At 51.2% G+C, this 18,524-nt stretch overlaps 1 protein-coding gene across 7 annotated transcripts in view; it reads left to right on the top strand.

The window, feature by feature from the left end:
• Positions 1-10,429: 10,429 nt before the first annotated feature.
• NTRK3 (neurotrophic receptor tyrosine kinase 3) overlaps positions 10,430-18,524 on the top strand; it is a 376,727-nt gene continuing 368,632 nt past the window's right edge. For 4 of the 7 annotated variants that reach the window (XM_081291780.1, XM_081291776.1, XM_081291782.1 and 1 more), the window contains exons 1-2: positions 11,061-11,710; positions 11,824-12,086. In XM_081291780.1, the coding sequence (XP_081147906.1) occupies positions 11,839-12,086 (248 nt within the window). In that variant the 5' untranslated portion in view covers positions 11,061-11,710; positions 11,824-11,838. Of the gene's footprint in view, positions 11,027-11,060; positions 11,711-11,823; positions 12,087-18,524 lie in introns of those variants that run through there. The other 3 variants (XM_081291778.1, XM_081291777.1, XM_081291779.1) reach the window with 3 other exon arrangements.

Genomic DNA, 18,524 nt, shown 5'->3' with positions numbered 1-18,524 from the left:
CGGATGAGGAAAAGGAGGCCCATGTGGGACCAGAATTAGTTACTTGGGATCTTCGTCCTGAGGCTGCTACATGGGATCTCATATACCCAGAACAGGTGCCCAACAAATGAATGAATGAATAAATTAAAACAAACAAACGAATGAATAAAGAGGGCTGCAGCCCCTCAGCTCTGCACAATGACAATGAACCTCTCCCTCTTATATCCCACGTGATGGTCTGTTGCTGTCCTCATCCCATCTGGCAGACCCTGAGCTGCTTGACATAGAGACCAAGTCTGAGTTTTTGATGCCTCCTTGCTGTGGTAAATGCTCTGGGTTCTAGTAGACTTTCTTTTTATCCCCACTGGATGAGGTAAGGGATGCTGGGACTGAGAGGGTGTTCCCAACCTGCCTCAGTTCAGCCCAAGAATCAGCTGGAGGTTTTCTGCCCACTGGTCCCTGGTACCAAGTCAGCAAATTGGCCATCCTTAGGAAAGGTCAGCTGAATCAGCCCCCCTGCAAGAAACCGTGCTTGGTATTTTTAGAAGCTTTTCAAGCCTGTGCTCCTGAGCTCAGCAGGAGGTACTCAGAGCCTTTGCCCATCCAACCCCAGCCACAGCTCAACTCCAGCTCTGTCCAGCCCAGCTCAGCCCATCCCAGGCACCTGAGTGAAGATAGTTGGTCATCTGGAGCAGAAGCTGAAATAATCACTCAGTGAGTCCAAAACTTAGTATAATAGGACCTGAGATCCCATCCATTTTACTGCCCAAAGTTATCATGGGACCCTGAGAATGGCCTGTTCCCACATTATTCCCATTTGTTTAGTGGAGAGGTCATCCTATCTGCAAATCCACTTTGGGAAAAGAGGCAGGATAAAGAGCAATTCAATAAACACCCGAGCTGCTCTCTGCTGAATTCTGGGGAATTATTATAAGGCCTGGATGAGGTTGTGTTGAACAATGTGTGTTCTGGAGAGAGATGTTTAGAGAAGTGATGTCATATAAATTTGTCCTACAATGTTTCTATGTTAAAAAGGTAGTTTTCCATTTGGGACTGAGGTATGTCCAGGAGGGATAGGCTGTGTCTGGGGGCCTGAGGTTCTGAGAGCTGTAGCCTGAGTCTGTTGCTTACTCCTCCTCCTCCTCCTCCTCCTCCTCCTCCTCCTCCTCCTCCTCCTCACCTTCCACGTGGCCTTGGGGACATAACTTAGTCATCTTAGACCCAATTTTTCTACCTATTAAATGGCAGAGATGGTAAAGGAGGGGTTTAGACCAAACGTGCTTAAATTGGTAAGTTTCCACAGAGGGATTGGTGATGCTTTCTCAGGGTTCTTCAAAGGCACAGGGGTCATAAATATGGCACACATGTCCCAGGAACACCTATTTTACTCCATGGACAGATTTTAAAACATCAGTTTATACCAAAACTCATGTGATCATATTATGCAGTGGAATAAAACACTTGCATAAATTTTTTAAAATGATGCCTGCTGCAGCCCCTGCCCTCCACCTCCTTATCCCTTATTCCCTGGGGGTTCTGGATGGAAAAGTGGGAGAAGCATGGGCTTGTTTAACCTCTAAGGTCTTTTCAGATGTTATTATTATCTAATTATGAACTCTGCTCTAATATTGGGGGACAGGGCTCATAATAAACTAACCTCTTAGATTTAATTCTTTCTTTTTCCTTGTCCATGACTAGAAACTTCTGATGGATTGAAAGTTGAAAGAAATGTGGACTAGCTTCCTTGGACAGCCCATGATGGGAAGGTGGGAGTGGGGAGAAACGTGGGAGTCAGGAAGTGAGGCTGATATTTAAAATGTTCTATTCTGCAGTCCTTGTATCATAGAGTTAACAGATTAAAAGCGTATCTTCTAATACATTCTGGCATGATGGAATGAAGAAGTCCCCCTTCTTCCCCAAACAGCCTTTATTAAGCAACTTCTTCCGTCTCCCAACTCCAGTAGATAGTTGCCTTCACCACGCACAACAGCCCACGTGCACCCTTTGGCCTCTGCCTTCCTCCCTCATCTACACCCACACAGGCAAACCCAGCCCCATGTGCGTGCCTCCCTAGGCGTGGAGCACGCTGCCATCTGCTTCCCGTGGGGCTCACCTGCATTGCCGGCACCTGCAGACTCCCCCCCCCCCCCGACTGCAGGTTTTACAGGTGGCAGATCCACTCCCTCCCACTCCTCTTTTCCCCATCTCTTTGTCACTGTCCACAGCCTCCCCCAGGCTTCAAGCACACACTTGTTCAACCTCGAGTAAGATCAAAAATAAACTCTCTGGAACCTGTTCAAAGGCTAATGTGCATCCTCTCTTCATTATTGATTTGTTTATTACAGATGCTTGTGTAGGACATTCGATGTGGCCGCCGTGCCAGGGCTACCTCTAGAATCCTTATTGTATGCCGGGAGAAAGTTGGTCCACTGATGTCCTCTAGGAAGGGGTTGGTGGGTGTCAGGTGAAACCTGTCCACAGGCAGGCTGCGGACAAACCACCCTGTTCTCTGCTGAGGCCTGGGCCAGCCCTGGTGAAGCCCAGTGGTTGTATCTGGGCCCCTGCTCTCTCTCTCCTGTTCTTCTCTATTAAAACCAGGAGCACCTTTGCTGTTTGGATGCCAAGGGGCAGGTGCCCTGCAGAAACCAGGCAGCCTCTCCTTTCCTTGCTGCCTCACTAGGGGGCAGTTGAATGTAAGAAGTGTTTAGGAAGTCCTGAGTTTGAAACTGGCCTCCTACAGTATATCAGTTGGGTGACCCTGGACAAGTGACTTAACCTCTTTGATTCTATTTTCTCATCCATAAAAAGGGGTTTGCAAGGATTCAGTAACATTATGTACCTAAGAAGTATAGAAACATATGACACACAGCAAACAGTCACTGCTTTGTAGTTGTGGTTGTGGTCACGGTCATTGTCACCATCATCCTGCCTATCTTTATCTCCGGAACCCCAGTATGATAGGGATGGCTTGGTGTGGCCCAGTGTCTGGTATGTTGGTGCAACCTCTGGGTAGTCCTGCAACATCTAAAACACAGTAGAACACTGAGTTCCTGGGCAACCCATGAATTCTGCATAAAAGAAGCTAGTGCCCTCAGATTAGTGCTTGGGACATCGCCTCCCTGTTCTCTCCAGCAGGGTCTGGAGCTTGTCACTAGGAGACACTGGGAAAGCATCTGTTACAGGGCATGGGCACCCTGGGAAAGTGCCCGCCCATCCATCCATCCATCCATCCATCCATCCATCCATCCATCCATCCATCCATTGTATTGAGCTCCTGGACTCTCTTCTTGGAGTCCTGAGGGTGGTTCTTGAACTAGACATTGGAAAGAGGGCATCCAAATGGAGTGCCAAGTATCACCAACTTTTGAGAATCACCTGGCTTCCTCCAATTGGATGAACCTATGGGGGTACCTTCCCACACAGGCTTCTGGAGCAGGTGTCTGAAAACCCCCTCTTCATCTTACACATTCACTCCACAACTCTGGCTATCAGACTTGGGCTCTGGTCAGAGCTCACCAGAGCTGGTTTGTACCCTCTCTGACTGCCACCTTTATTCCCTCTCCCACCCCCATCTTGGAACTCCCTGGGCTGGGCTTTTTGTTCCCTCGTTCCCAGGCAGTGCAGCTGGTGCTGTAGGCTGGGGTGGGAGTGGAGGACGCAGCAGAAAGTCTGTGGGAGGTTGCTGTCTCTTAGTTCCAAAGGCAAACATGGCTTCCCATGCCCCCTCCCCCCAATGTAACACTTTCCCTAATTCCCACACTGGTATCTCATCAAATAAGATTAATTTTTCTTTCTTTTTCTTATTTATTTATTTATTTACTTTTTTCCCGTTTGCATATGAGACCTACTGAAATGTCTGTGCGCTCTTTCTGGTAATCATGAGAGTGAGAGGAAATTGGAGCAGACTGGGTGGTTTCTTGCTTTGAGCCCCAGGAGTGTTGGCAAGCGTCTGGTCTCCTCTTCTCTGAACTGAGCACCTTGGAGCATCACCTCTTCTGTCTTCGGGCTGCTGAAGTTCTGCTCTGCTTAAAGAAATAGAAGCCAGGTTGGTTTCTAGCAAGGGGCGGGGGACCGATCGGTGGAGTTTGTGAGCACCTTTAACTGGGAGGCTGAACCATCTGGTAGAGAGTGGGCCCCTGAGGAAGAATAGTAAAAAGTGAAAGAAGGGGAGGGAGGACTAGTATGTGTCCAACTCTGAACTAGAGACATTGGGTGCATTTTATTCCATTCCCTAAGCTGCATTGTAAGGAAATAACCGTGAACAATGGCCAAGAGCATTTTTCCCAGGTGAGGCAGATAAAGCTCAGAGAGGTGCAGTGATAGGCCCAGGTCACTAGCTTGTAGGTGCTGGAAAAGGGGTTTTCCTGGGGCTAAACCTCATGCTCTCATTGCTCCTGGGGGTGGGGGCGTGGATTAAGGGATGCTTGGCTGGAAGCTATTTCCTTGACTTTCCTCCACTGAGATCATCTGGTGACTGATAAATGCAGGTGGGTTAGGAGTGAGATGCTCATGGAGTATGTGAAGGTCCTGGGGTCCATTGACTGGTTAGCAGGAACCAATGGCTGTCATTTTTGCAGAGTTTAATGTCCATAGGGTGTTTCTGGGTATTCTGATCAATCCTTGTGATCACTGGAAGCCCATGTTACAGAAGAGAAATTGGAGGTTCAGAGAGGTGCTGTAGCATGCCCAAGGTGACAGAGCCTAATATGTTCTTGATGCTAAAAAAGTGAATTTAGTTGGGTCTGAAATCCAACATTCTATAGTCTGAGCCAAAAGCTCAGGGCCAGGGCAGGGGGAAGGTGTGACACAGGCTGCTTTTGTGAGGAGCAGGTGGAGAGAAGGGCATCTGGGGGAGGTGACAAAGAGAGGCAGAACTGGAAGCTGAGTGGGAGTGGGCAGGATTGGCTAGGGATAGGGTGTAGTGGGGACCCTAGGAGACGGGAGGCCTGAAGGGGGATGTATGGCCCAAAGAAGGTCTTGGCTTCTGGAGGGCAGAGGCCATCATAGTAGTGGGGCCGCTGGGCCCAGGCTCAGGGGGGAAACCTGGCAAGGACCCAGGTAGTCAGGTGCTCTCTTGGAAGCTGCTATTCCCAATCATCTCCTCACTTTAGCTGAGAACAGAACTACTAATCTTTCTGCTTCCAGAAGTCCCTTGATATTTGCCCTGTCGAGGAGAGGTCTGCAGCATCAAGTATAATTCTGGAGGCATAGAGGAAGAAGTCAGCTCGAAGCATCCTATTTTGTTTTAGTTCCAAGCTTTTCATGTGGACACATATGAGGTTTCAGGGAGCAAAATTGTTCATTAACTAACCTCCCCAAAATGTATGACGTCCAATTTTTGGGTTAGACCCTGGGGAAAATACAGTGAAGCTCACAGATGATCCTGCCCATCTTGGGGTCTGCAATCCAGGGGTGCACAGAACACAGCACCTTAGTGGCACAGAAGTGCTGGGGGTGCTAGGGCAGTCACTCATTTACTTATACCTATAGAGTCCCTGTTATGGCCTTGTTTTAAGGTCTGGCAAATCAGTAGCTAAACCAGCAAGGTTCTCATCCTCAGGAAATTCACATTTTAAAATCTGGTAACAGGAGAACATTCCCTTGGGAATTGAGAAGGCACTCAGACTGCTTTGCCCCACCTTGTTGATCTCATCTGCCAAGTGAAGGCCACTATCCCTGGCTCCCTTCTGATCAGTAAATATGCAAACAGCAGGGTATTGTGCAAAGGTAAGTGTTACATGGGGAGGAGCTCATCTGGGAAGGTACTGAGGACTGGGTCCACAATGGGTGGATGTGGGTGCACCCTAAGGGAGGCGATGTTCAGATCTCACAGCCTTCCCCATCCCCCAGACCCTGTTAATGTCCTGACCAAGCCTCTTCTGGCAACCCAGCGTTGCTGCTCACCCTTCTAGCTTTCCAGAAGCATGATCCCTGATTTCTGCCAGCCCATCCTGGTGCTCACCTGCTGCCATTTTCCATGGACTCTGCTCTCTGTAGAAGGGATCTGGTGTTTGCTCAACAGCAGAGCAGGGCCTTCACCAGGATTTGCTGGTGGCAGGAACCCTCCTGTTCTGCTGCCCTCCATGGAACTTTGCCACACTGAATTCCTAGTTCAGACTAACTGTTCAAAGCCCTGCTCATAGCCTGTAGAGACTCAGCATGAGGAGCTGCCCTGTGTGGTAGGGACCAAAGCCTGCCTCTTCTCCCCTCCCTGTAGCAAGCCAGGTGACAGAATCCTCAAAGGGCCCCAGAGGCTCAGGAATCCTTCCTTCAGAGGAGATGCATTCTAGTCTGCACCCAGAACCTTCTTCCCCAGGAACCTGGGACTTGCTGAATACTTCCTGGCAACAGACAACTCAAGCATCTAAGAAAGGGATAGGAGAACATCAGTAATTGCTCTTGATGGTTGTTTCTGCTACATCCCACAGCATGACAGAGGGAGGCTTGAACTTGCCAGGGGGCGCTGTACCACCCATGTGTGGGATGAGCTTTGTGGTGGCAATGTGTTTGGCTGTCCAGATGGGGCAGGAGAGCCCTCTGGGAATCTCAAAAAGGGCATTAAGTAGTCAACCCAGAAGGCTCACCCTGTTGCATTGTTCAAAGTGCTTTACTACATTATCTCACAACTGCCTTGTGAGTTAGATACAATTAAACCTCTATTTTGCAAAAGGGGAAACTGACCCGGAAGCATTCTCAATGACCAAAGCTGGGAAAGATTAGAAAACTATACATTTACACACAGGGAAGGAACTGAGATATTTTGCTTAGAGAAGGGATGGGAGGTAGACAGCTTCCTGACTGGCTTATGTAGAAAAGAGACTAGACTTTTCCATGGAGCTCTGGGAATAGCACTAATTCCAAGGGTGAAAACTTTACAAATATTGACTTCATTATTTTAGAATGAATGTTATTCAGGAATAAAGCTGCCTGAGGACAGAGTAGAGTCTTTGGTAGTAGTGAGTTTCCTGGCATTGAAAGTGTTCAAGTGGGGACTCTACTTGGGAGTGCTGTTCAAGGGATTTCTGCATCAAGTGGGGTTGCACTAGATGGCTTTATATTGGGGAGGATCTGTTCAAACCCAGAGAGTTTGTCCAAGATCTTGGAACTTGAATCTGGGACCTGAACTGGAGCTTCCTATAGCTGGGTTATTCTGCTTTCTGGGGCCATGTTGGTGCTTGACTCCCTCCCTCCCCCTTCATGGATGAGTTTCCATCTTCCATGTATGAACAAAATTCTCTCCTTGGCCCCCCCTATCTTCTGAATGGCATTATGCATCCTTGACTTCTAGCCAGGTTTCTTTCCCTTGCATCTTGAGCATGGGTCACCCAGGAAACAAGCCTCTTCCTCTAGCACAAGTCCAGGCCTGCCAGCTCCATGTAGCTCTTTGGAACAGCACGTTCTTCAGAGCGGTCTTCCCTGTCTCCCTTGGTGCTTCCCCTAGTACCAAGATTCCTTTTTCAGCTCAGAAGGGTAGTGGGTCCTATTTCTGTTCAGCTAGAAAGTTGTGCAAATCTTAGATTCAGAAGCTGAATGGGATGAATCCATAATACCTGGGATGTGGTTTGACTCCCCCAAAATGTGGCCAGTAATCTGGAGCTATGAGTCTGTTAGAAAAGGGACTCTGGCTGGGTTTTAGAAAGGATGACAGATGACCAGAAGGTCAGGGATTTGCAGTGTACAGAAGCCCTGGGAAGTGGTAATTCTGGTCTCAGCATCATGTGTTTGTAAGTTTCCTGAATTTCTATTCCTTTCTTCCTTTCCTAAGTGGCAGGGAATTTTGGCTGCTGGGAATCCCTCATAAACAGTCAAGTAGAAATCTCAGGTGTTCACACATCTGCAACATGCCCTTTAAGAAAGAGGCGTGTACTCAACTTCTCTAGGTGTTGGGAAAGTTGGCCCACTATGCTGTGTCAGGCAGCTGTCAGTCTGGCCTATCTAATCAGAGAACACAATGGAATCTTGGGGACATTCCCATCTTCTCCAGACTTTTGGTACCAGAAGGCATCAACTTAACTGTAAAGAGTTTCTAGAACTTTAGTTTCTGTTAAAGCATATCAAAACCACCTTTGCCCATTCTTGCTTTCTCTTGATCAGCAGGGGTACACTGGTGAGTTTCCTCATCTATAAGACTCTAGCTAGCAGTAAAGGAGATTTTGTGTGTGTGTGTGTGTGTGTGTGTGTGTGTGTGTGTGTGTGTGTGTGGTGGGGAGAGGCACCCCTGATTGGAGGGATGCTGAGATGAATCATGATATCTCTCAGACCTGGTGATGGCTGTATACTGGGAATGAGGATGATGTGACAGGTAGTCTTCCTAGTTGATCAGGACATTCTTAGCAAGAAGATAAGATACCCCAAATGTTTTGGACTCCAGTTGACTCAGAGAAAAGTGTCTGCACTGGAGACTCTCCTGCTTCCTCATCCAAATCTGGCCCACTTCTGAGGTTAAGAGCCAGCAAAGCATGACTGTCTTTCCATGGGCAGCATGAGCAAGCCATTCTCCTGACATTCTTACATTTGGAGTGAAACTTCAAAGGTCTGGTTTTGACAAGATTCTTGTAGCTGAAATAGCTAGTTTATTTCGCCCTAATCCAAACCTCAACCCTCTTCATTCTCAGTGATCCTTTCAACCCAGGTCCATGTAGAATCAGAGAATATTCAAGCTAGAAGGGTCTTTGGGTCACTGTGCTTATGAACCACCTGGGAGCTTGTAAAGTGGTCTGTGGTAGGGCCTAAGGGGCTGCATTAGTAGCAAGCTTTTGGGTATTGTGGATACCTCTGGTTAGAGGGTTTGAAGGAACTGGCCCAATTTTACAGATGTGAAGGCTGAGACCCAGAAGGTTTATGTGATTTGCCCCTGATCCGAGATAGAACTCTGCTCTTCCCATTTGCAGTCTATTATCTGCTCTAAAAAAGTCTTCCTCCTTTCAGGCTTCTACTTCCCAGTAGGCCCAAAGCATAACCATAGCATCCACCATAACCCCATTTCACTGTCAAAGATGAAAGACCATCTCCAAAAGGGTTCCTAAAATTTTTATTTTTATTTTTATTTTTTTTTATTGGTTGTTCACAACATTACAAAGCTCTTGACAAATCATATTTCATACATTAGAATCAAGTGGGTTATGAACTCCCATTTTTACCCCAAATAAATTCTGACTTAAGAATGCCTATCCTTCTTTGTCAGAGAGGTTAAAATCATATTTTCTTTCTTAAAGAAAGGGTGGTGGTGGTGGTACTGAGCATCTTTTAGACACAACCATTTTTGCTCCAGGTTGGGGAACCAATGCTGTACTGAATCCTCTCGGCATGGCGTGTTTGTTCAATTTCCCCTGTGTTGTTTGAGGAAAGTTCCATGTTTCTCTGCTGCCACCTGCCACTTCCTAAGAGAGGCCAAGCTTGAGTGTTTGTCTACACCTCAGTTTCCCTGTCTCTAAAACAGACATTCAAAAACCAGTCACAGAATAGTACTTGAAGTGGCAGGGAGATTCCCAGTGGACAAGGACACCAGGGACTGGCCTCGGGCCAGTAGGAGCTGTTTGAGAGTCTAAGGCTGTCTCCACTCTGTCCCCTCCTGCTGGTGGGAGGGCAAAATGCCATTCTGGGGACAAGGCCATAATGGTGACAGGGCCTAAAAGTCTCACTGAGGCCAAGGGAAGGCGGAATATGATGGGAAGTTAGGAAAACTGCCTTTTATAGGCATGTTCTTTTCTTTATTTTTTCCTTTTTTTTTTTTTTGTCACAAGTTTTCTTCCAGCGACAGTGCCGCTCATAGACATCAGGTCTGTCAGTGGTTGCTCCTGGGGCAGGCTGAGGCACCCGCATACCCCTTCCCCCATTTTGCCTGCAAGTTGCATGACCTGCATCGGAATCCACAGGGGGGCGGGGGAGAAGCCTTTCAGATACTGGATGCAGTTGAATTCACTGTATTTTGCTTCCTCGCCTGCCCTCATCCAAGCTCGGGGAGGAGAGCCCTGCTTTCTTCTGCCTGTGAATGCTGTAGTGTCTGCCTACTCGGACTCCCCTAACCCTTTCTTCTCCTTTCCTACAGCGGATGCTCGGGTTTTCTCAGCAAACCGCTCATACTTGGCATCTTTACGTTTATTTTATTAAAAAAAATTCCTGTCAAGGCCAAAAGCGGGGACTCCCTCTCCCCGACAAGAGCTGAACTCGCGCTGAAGGCTGCACCTGTTTTGCGCCCCTACCAGGAAGGGGTGCTTGGGTGGGAGGGAAGGTGGGAGGTTCTGCGCCCCCCGAATCCGGAGAAAGCAGCCCGCCCGCCCCCTCACCGGGCAGCCAGCTCAGCACACCCGAGAGCTGAGTCCGAGAAGCCGGCCTCTGACGGTGCTGGCGTGGCGCTTGCCAAAAAATGCCCCTTGCATCTCAATTTCCCTGCCGTTTCTCTACTGGCACGTCCTGCCCGGGCCACCTCAGCTCTCCAGCGCAGCCCTTTCGGTGCTTGTTCTGTTCATCTCTGCTCCCTGCTTGCCCAAGGCCGAACGTAAAACCCTTTGCCAAGAAGGCGCAGTGGGCGTAGGGGCATCAAGCGTGCCATGCCCCGCAGTCCCCTCCCAGCCAAGCCCAGCTTCCCGGACTCTTGATTACGGAAGTGAGTGCCATTCACATCTAGGTCTGCGCGTCTGCAGCCCCGGTCCCTGGGTCCGGGTGGCTCTCTGGGGTTCCTGTGCGCTCCTGGCCCCCTAGTCACCATCCGCGAGCCTGTGCCCCCCACCCAGGCTCGGGTGCGCTCCCCGGTCACCTCGGCCACGTACATTTCACTTCCTCCCGGCTGTTGAGATTGCAGCAAAACCGGGCAGCACGAGGGCCAAAAAGTGGAGAGGAGAGCGCCTTTCGTGTCGCGCAGCCAGCTTGCCAACTCTCCCTTCCCAGCGCCGACCCTCGCAATCCCAACTGCAACTTTTTCCCTTCCGTCTCGGTTTCCCCTGGGCTGCGGCGAGCGGGCGCGGGGCCGGGAAGCTTGGAGCGGGCGGGCGGGCAGCCGCACGGCTGCGGGTGGCGGTGTCGGCGAGAGCCGCGAGCCGGCGAGTGGGTGGGTGGGTGGGGAAGGAGGAGGGAGAGGACCGGGTGGGGGGGGGTTGGGAGAGGGGTGTGGGGAGGGGAGGGAGGGGGGAGATTCCGCTCTTCTGCCGCTCCCAGCCCGGGCGGGGGGCAGGGGGAGGAGGCCACGACGAGGGAGGGGAGGAGGGAGGGAGGGAGCCGAGGAAGACGCTCCGATAACCCGTGCGTTTCGTAAGGCTCGGAGCACTTGTACATTTCTGCAGGCGCGCAGCGAGCCATTCGCGGCGGCTGCTGCAGCTCCGACTGCATCTTCCTCCTTCTTCCTCCAGCACTGGGTGTGTGTATGTGTGAGTGTGTGTGTGTGTTTTGCAGGTGTGTCCGTTTTAATTTTGCCCAGTAGGTGGGACTTGGTGACTTTAGCACCATTTTTCCTTTTTCTTTCCCCCCCTTTTTATTATTATTATTTTTGCCTTCCCACCGTCTGTTGCAACCCGGCAAAGTCTCGGAGTCGGAGAGCGCGCTTCGCTTCCAGAGCCCCTGGACCCGACAAGCCGGCGAGCGCCGAGCCGGCCACCATGCCCGGCAGACCGCGCCACTAGGCGCTCCCCGCGGCTCCCACCCGGCGGCGGCGGCTGCGGCGGCGGCGGCGGCGGCGGCGGCCGCGATGGTTTCAGACGCTGAAGGATTTTGCATCTGATCGCTCGGCGTTTCAAAGGCAGAGGCCCCCCTCCCCCTTCCCCCTCCCTCGCCGTCTTTGTTTCCTTCCCCCCCTGCTCTCCCCACTCCCCCCACCCCACCCCCCTCTCCTCTCCTCCTCCTCTTTTTTAGAAGCAGCGATCGGAGATGGATGTCTCTCTTTGCCCAGCCAAGTGTAGTTTCTGGCGGATTTTCTTGCTGGGAAGCGTCTGGCTGGACTATGTGGGCTCCGTGCTGGCTTGCCCTGCAAATTGTGTCTGCAGCAAGACTGAGATCAATTGCCGGCGGCCGGACGATGGGAACCTCTTCCCCCTCCTGGAAGGGCAGGATTCAGGGAACAGCAATGGGAACGCCAGCATCAACATCACGGACATCTCAAGGAATATCACTTCCATGTAAGTCAGGCGGCCGCTCCCCAGCCCGCCGCCCCCTCGCTCGGTGTCTCCCTTTCGCCCGCCCGCGGCCCGGGAGCCGGCCCTACGCCCGCCCCAGCTCGCCACTACCCGCTGCCCGCCGGGCGCGCGTCAGGCTCGCTCTGGCTCGGGAGATGCTCTCGGGCTGCGTATTCCAGGTGACTCTGGCCCTGGCGAGGCGTGATTCGGTGATGCTTGTGTGTACCTCTGGGAGGACCCTAGAGCGGGCCCAGGGCTTGCGGGGCTCAGCTCCCGCCCCCACCCCCACCCCACCCGCTGTAGGCTCATTTCGAGGGTGCGAATTGGGTTCTTTGCCCCCCACTAAATAGCAACAGTTTGGCCACGCTCAAGTGGAATAAAGTAGACGAGGCTCGATTTCCTGGCAGAGGCGGCGGCAGCGATAGCGGCGGCGCAGGCAGCGCTTAGCCGGGAGGGAAGGTGACAGATAGGGACTGCTTGCGATCCAGCCGAGAGATGTTTTAACTATTTCCTTTTGAGACAGCAAAACACGCTGACAAGTAAACAAGTTGGGAGCTGGCTGCTCATGGGGAGACTTTGGACGTGTCCAGGCCGTCATGGACGCCTACCTCTTCCCTTTCCCTGGCGCCGGCCGGCCCTCTCCAGCCCCATTTTTGGGCATTTCTGAGGACACCCCCTTTTCCCACCCTCATCTGCATCTGGGCGCCTACAGATCCCTTTCTCTGCTTGGGCTTTGATGACTGCTCTGGATAATTCCCAGTCAGGATGATGAAGGGAGGAAGGACGTGTGTTTTGGGAAGGGGGTTTCTTCTAGCATGGTGCGGATCTGTTTATGTGGAAAATTGAACTCTGCTTGGCGTTTGCCTGGTTCTGCCCCATCTGAGACCTGTGGTGACCTGCTCTTATTTTTCTTTAGTAGAGATGGGGAACAGAAGCATAGGAAGGGGAGGAAGCAAGAGCTTAGAGACCTGTGAAACTGCCCATCCTTTCTTTTATTCCTTGGCCAGGTGACCCCCCCCCCTTCCAATTCTGACACCCTACAGAAGGGTGTGGATGCTCTGGGATGTTCAGAGATGGTTCTCCTTTATTTCTCCTCAAGGTTCCCATCCCCTGGGAACCTCCAGGAATGGGTAGGATGCTGAGAGAGGTTTGCCCGGAAGTGCTGGCCAGGTCTGAGGAAAGCATTTGGGGTGGCTCTTTACCTCTCGAAAGGACTCAAGCAAGAGGGGCTGAATGTGCCTTTGGTGCTGCACTCCTAGCGTCAGCTCTCTCTTGCTTCAGCCCAGTGTGATGGGGCCGCAAAGCCAGGAGGAATTGCAGTCCTGCTCTCTCCAAAGCCCGCCAGCCCTCTTGGCTTAATGGAGACTGCTTTCGTTCTTGCAGCTGACAGTTCGAGGGAAATGGACAGCCCAGGAGATGTTCCTGACTCCTGGCTCAAGCTGGACCCATATCTCAGCTCTGTTGTTCACCCCTCACCACCTTCAACCTGGCCAGGGATGATAAGACAAGCAGCCAAGGCAGAGGGGTAGGAGGAGGAGGGCAGGAGAAGTAGGATGAACCTAGTTGTCCCTCTCCTTCCTTGTAGGCCACAGTGTCCTGCATCCCTCAGGATGTAGGGAAAAGGGCCATTGGTGAGATTGTCAGGAAAACTGTCTTGGAAGTGCACATCTGGGGGAGCCATGTGTGGAGAAGTAGACAGAGCTCAGTGGCTAGTCCTGGTACTTGGGAGTCCAAGCTAGGGATTTCCAAGGGACTAGGTGGGCTACCGGCTGAAGAGGAGGAGCTCCAGGGGCCCCATGTGAGTCTGTGGGAGCCAGTGAGCTGCATCTAGTTTGTTCCGTGTTCCATGGATATGGATGTGTGTATCTGTTGGAAGGTAGCTACTGTGGGAGGCAGAGATGGTCACAATCACGTAGGCTCTTTATAGCCACACAGAGGTGTCACTCCTTTGAAAATGAGGCTCAGGGAAGCAGTTTGACAGGGAAGAGTTGGGTTGGTCTTTCCAGGCTGCTGGATACAATGGTGATGGGAGGAGCCTAGGGTAGCCTCTGACCCTCTTTGGCATTGGAGGGGACCCTAAGAGAGCAGCTGGGGGGATAGCAAACAGGGAATGGGGTGGAAACCCCTCTGTGTATGTCCCCATTCTTGTTTTAGGACTGGAACCCTAGCAGACTGGCAGGACTCTTTCCCCCAAATCTGCCTCAACACCAAAGAGCAAGGGAACTGTATTCCCTAGGAGCTGTGGGAGAGGCATATTGGGAAGGGTCAGAGGTCATGGGTCGGATGACCTTTCTTCGCCCCATTTCTCCCCAGTGCCCTGTTATATATGTGACTGATATTGACTGACCTCGGGAAAGGGCCAAGCCTTTTACTCTGGAGGCAGACAGCCTGGAGAGAGGGAGAGGAGTCTTGTTCACCCTGGAAAGAGCATGTCACTATCCCTATTTTACCCCTGAGGAAATGGAGGCTCAGGTGGTAAAGTAACTTCGTCCGGGGTGGAGCCAGCCTTAGGAATATGTTCTCTCCAGCACACGATTGCAGGCCCTGTTCTGTGGCACTCTACAGGATGAAGGGGCTTGAGGGGTGAGTGGAAGGGCCTTGCCTTAGCTTGGCCTGGAGAAGTGCTCTTCGAATTTATGATGTTTGCAGAGACAAGGTTTTGAGGAGGCCCCCAGCCTCCTGTCAGCCTAAAGCTCTGGGGACTGGTGTTTGCTTCTAGGTGGGCTTGGATGGGCTCTAGGTATAAGGAGGGTGGGGCCTCTGCAGATTCACCCTCAGGTCCCTCCCTTGGGTGCTGGATGGATTGTCTTGAGTTTTCAGAGGCACAAGAGGTCCGTGACCCTGTGGTTCTGCTTCTCAAGGCAGTATGTGGGGTGGTTCCAGTCCCTATCTGAGCCTGGCCGAGGGCTGCCTTGGGTGGACGGCTACCACCGCTTCCGCCACTTCATTGTATCATGAAGAAATTAGGTATAAAATGTCAGGGTAGAAGTGTGGGATCTCACTTCTGCCCCCTCAGTGCCAAGCTGCTCCAAAGGACTTTTCCTTTTGGACTTTTTGTTCAGGAGACCAATACTTCTGCCATTGAAGCTCTTGACACACAGTGGCCTCATCTAGAAATGTCCATGCGCAGCCACGCCCAACCAGTCTCTGACGTCACAAAGGCAGGAGGGTGGTGGCTGGGATGGTGGGCTGTCTGGGCTGGGTTGGAGTGGTGCCTCCTTGGCTGTTAGAAAGAAGATGGAAAGAAGAAGATGGCATTTCTGGGCCAGATGTTCTTGAAACTAGTTGCCTGGGCTTGCAAAGACCATGGGCTCTTGGCTGGGACGCTGAGCTGCCAGCTGGGTGTCACCCCTAGCCACCACAGCATTTGGCAGCTGTCTGGTCCCTTTATTTTCCCTGCTTCCCCTGAAGACTCTCTCCTCACTGGCAGAGGGGGCACATGGGGCTTTGCCACATTGACTCTTTGATTCTCCACCTTTCTAAGTATCAAGGGGAGACTCAGCTTTGGTAATTACCAGTGAAAACTGGGGTCCCAGCAAAAGTGTGAACCAGGCCCCAAAGCCATCAGTCAGGAGGCTTAGCAAGGTGCTCAAGCCCCAGGATTGGAGCTAGGCCTGAGGGAGGAGGCATAGGGGACTTTGAGGTGAGATTTGGAAGGGGCCGTAGTTACAGCCCTGGCTGGTCCTTCCTTTTGTCTGAGGAAGGAGCAGGGTGTCACCCCAGGTGAATCTTGAGTGGGTAGGTGTGGATAACCTGTGGCCCTCTCTGGGGGTGGCCCTTGCCAGTATGGTGGTACCTCTACTGTGGCCTGTGGTTCCTATCCCAAGTTCTCCATTGAGTGGTTTGTGTTGAGGTCACAGGTACCTCCTTGGCCTGTCTTCCCAGAAAGTAGCAGGTTAGGAATAGGGGAAGGATTGGGAAACACAGGTATGTCCTGACCCTTCTCCTAGCCCTCTTGAGCTGTGCATCACAGGGCTATGGTCTTTCTGAGCTTATGAATTCAGCTATGAATTGAGGCCATGGGGTACAGTGTCCCTTCCAGTTTGGACCTCTGTCATCCCCGAACCAATGAACATCCCCCAGGAAGCTCAGCCAGGCCAGGGCTAAGGGTCCCTTCTTTGGGATGGTGGGTCACTCTTGTGATAACACCAAGAGGAGGGCGTATTGGGTCTTTCACTGGCTGTGGGCCACTTGTCATTTCCTCTTTCCTCCCTCTCCCACATCTAGAAATCTCAGGTCACACAGACTTTGAAAGAATTTGTGATATATGACACAATTTGAAGTCAACTTCCTAGACCAAATGTCACACTTAAGAATGTGCCAGGGCCTGCAGCCTCTCCTTAGTGGCTGGGTACCTAGCTTCATGCCCCCCATTCTGCACCCTGGGCTCAGGACCAGGAAGACATGTTCCCCACAAAGTTCTCAACCCATTGCTGGAGCAAGGGCCTCCACTGGGTGAGAGAAGGAAACATTAGAATTCTACTTGAAAGTATTCTTGCCTAGAAAAGGGAATATTTAATATTTAATGTATAAAGATACCTAAGCACATGATAAACATGAGTATTTGGGTTGCAATTTTTTTTGTTGCCAAATCATGTAAAATAAAATTTAAAAAAAGCATGGTGCCCTCGTTCTTGTCATAGGAAGGTGCTGAGCTTGAGAGGAAGGTGAGTGAGGGACAGGAGAGGTGATACTGAAACCCCTGGATCTCCCTCTTGGTGCTGTTCCAAGGGGAATTTGACGAATTAGGCAGTGGACAGAGGGACAGGAGGCAGGACCAGGTTAGGGCAGCTCTCAAAAGACGATCTCCTAGTACTTATGAGGAACCTGCCTGTTTGTCCCAATGAAGCAAATTCTCCATCTGTATGAATTACCCACACCCATTTATATTGATTCCCAGTTTAGATGCTACTTAGAAACTGTTGAGTTTGTTTTTGCAAAAGCAGACATTATTAGTCCCATTTTACAGATTCACCAAAGTCACGAACCAAACCTGGAGTCCCAGGTGTTTGAGTCGCTCTGGCTCCCCAGTGAAAAGGTCCAGAGGCTTTGGGGTAGCCGGAAGCTGCTGCTTCTGCGCCATGGCCCTGCCGCTGCGCGTCCTCTGGTGTGTTGGGAAGGGGGATGCTGAACATTTTTATCCAGAAGGTGGTTTCACTTTCAAGGGGCGGGGGTATGGTAATGACCTGTTTCATGGGACTTGTGGAGGGCGGTTGAGTGACCTGGTAACTGTTCTAAAAGTAGCCTAATGGAGGCTGGACTTATTGGAGGCTGGTCGCCAACAGATCTGGTGACCAACTGAGCCATCAGCTCAAGTCATTTATCATTCCCTGAGCCTCACCTGTCTGTGCTTGGGAAACGTGAATACTCTGGTGGCAGGGCCCATTGCAGGCTCCTTTTTGATGGGGTTGGTCATCAAAGAGTAAGGACTCCATTAAAGCCCAAACCAAAGCTCAGCATCCGCTGGAGTCTTCAGAACACTCCAGGAGGATCCCCCCAAGTTTTAGCTGCCCTAATCACAGGGCCCACCAGCATTCAGAATTGGAGGGCATAACTGCAAGCCCATCCTCCTCTTGTTCCCCACGAAGGTCCTGAAGTCCAAAGGGCAGGACTCAGCTGGGGGTTCCCAGGTTGCTGGGAGACTTCTCTTCCCAGGTAGGCTCCCAGGTCGGGGTGCGGCCTCCTACTCTACCCTGGCTCCTGTTCTGGGCACTTTGACAAAGCCAGAGCCTCCCCCACAACTGCGTCTCCCTCTGGGGTGATGTTTCCAAATTCAGGGTCCCCAGAGGCGACAAGTGTGTGTAAGGCTGGCAGCCCCAAGGCTCCTGGCAGCCCGCAGCCCACGCCAATTAGAAATAAACTCAATGAGAGTTTCTGCTGAGCTATTTACATGTGGGACTGCAGAACTGGGCTCGGCACACTTGGGAGCCTGTCCTTTCTCTCTGGTCACACCTCTGTCCCTGGTCCCCTGCTGGCTTATCCCATCTAAAGGGTCCCAGGTTCTGGGTGATGGAAGATTCAGAATTTCTTCCTCAGGTAGACATCATCAAACATGGAGACTCTAGAAGCTACTCTCGTCCTATGCCCAGTTTTTCCAGCTGCTCCTCCAGCCCTGTGGACAAATCTCTTCCCTCCTCCAGGCCTCAATTTCCTTATCTGTAAGATAAGGATAATCATAACAGCGGTGTTACAGCAGCACTCTGTTGAAGTTCAGTGTCCTGTGTCATGTCTGGCAAAGAGAAAGCTGTCGATACATGATAACTAATAACAGCTAGCATCTATTGAGTACATGATAACTAATTATGGCTAGTATTTATTAAGGACAAGAGAACCAATAGTTGCTAGCATTTATTGAACACTTATTCCAGACACTGTTCAAAGCACTTAAGGATAATACTTCATTGTGGCATCATACCAACTCTATGAATTAAATGTTATTAG

This window comes from Spermophilus citellus, assembly GCF_964194105.1.
Source record: "Spermophilus citellus genome assembly, chromosome: 4".
Lineage (NCBI taxonomy): Eukaryota > Metazoa > Chordata > Mammalia > Rodentia > Sciuridae > Spermophilus > Spermophilus citellus.
The sequence above is the reverse complement of the archived record's forward strand: the minus strand, read 5'-3'. Positions and strand labels throughout refer to the sequence as shown.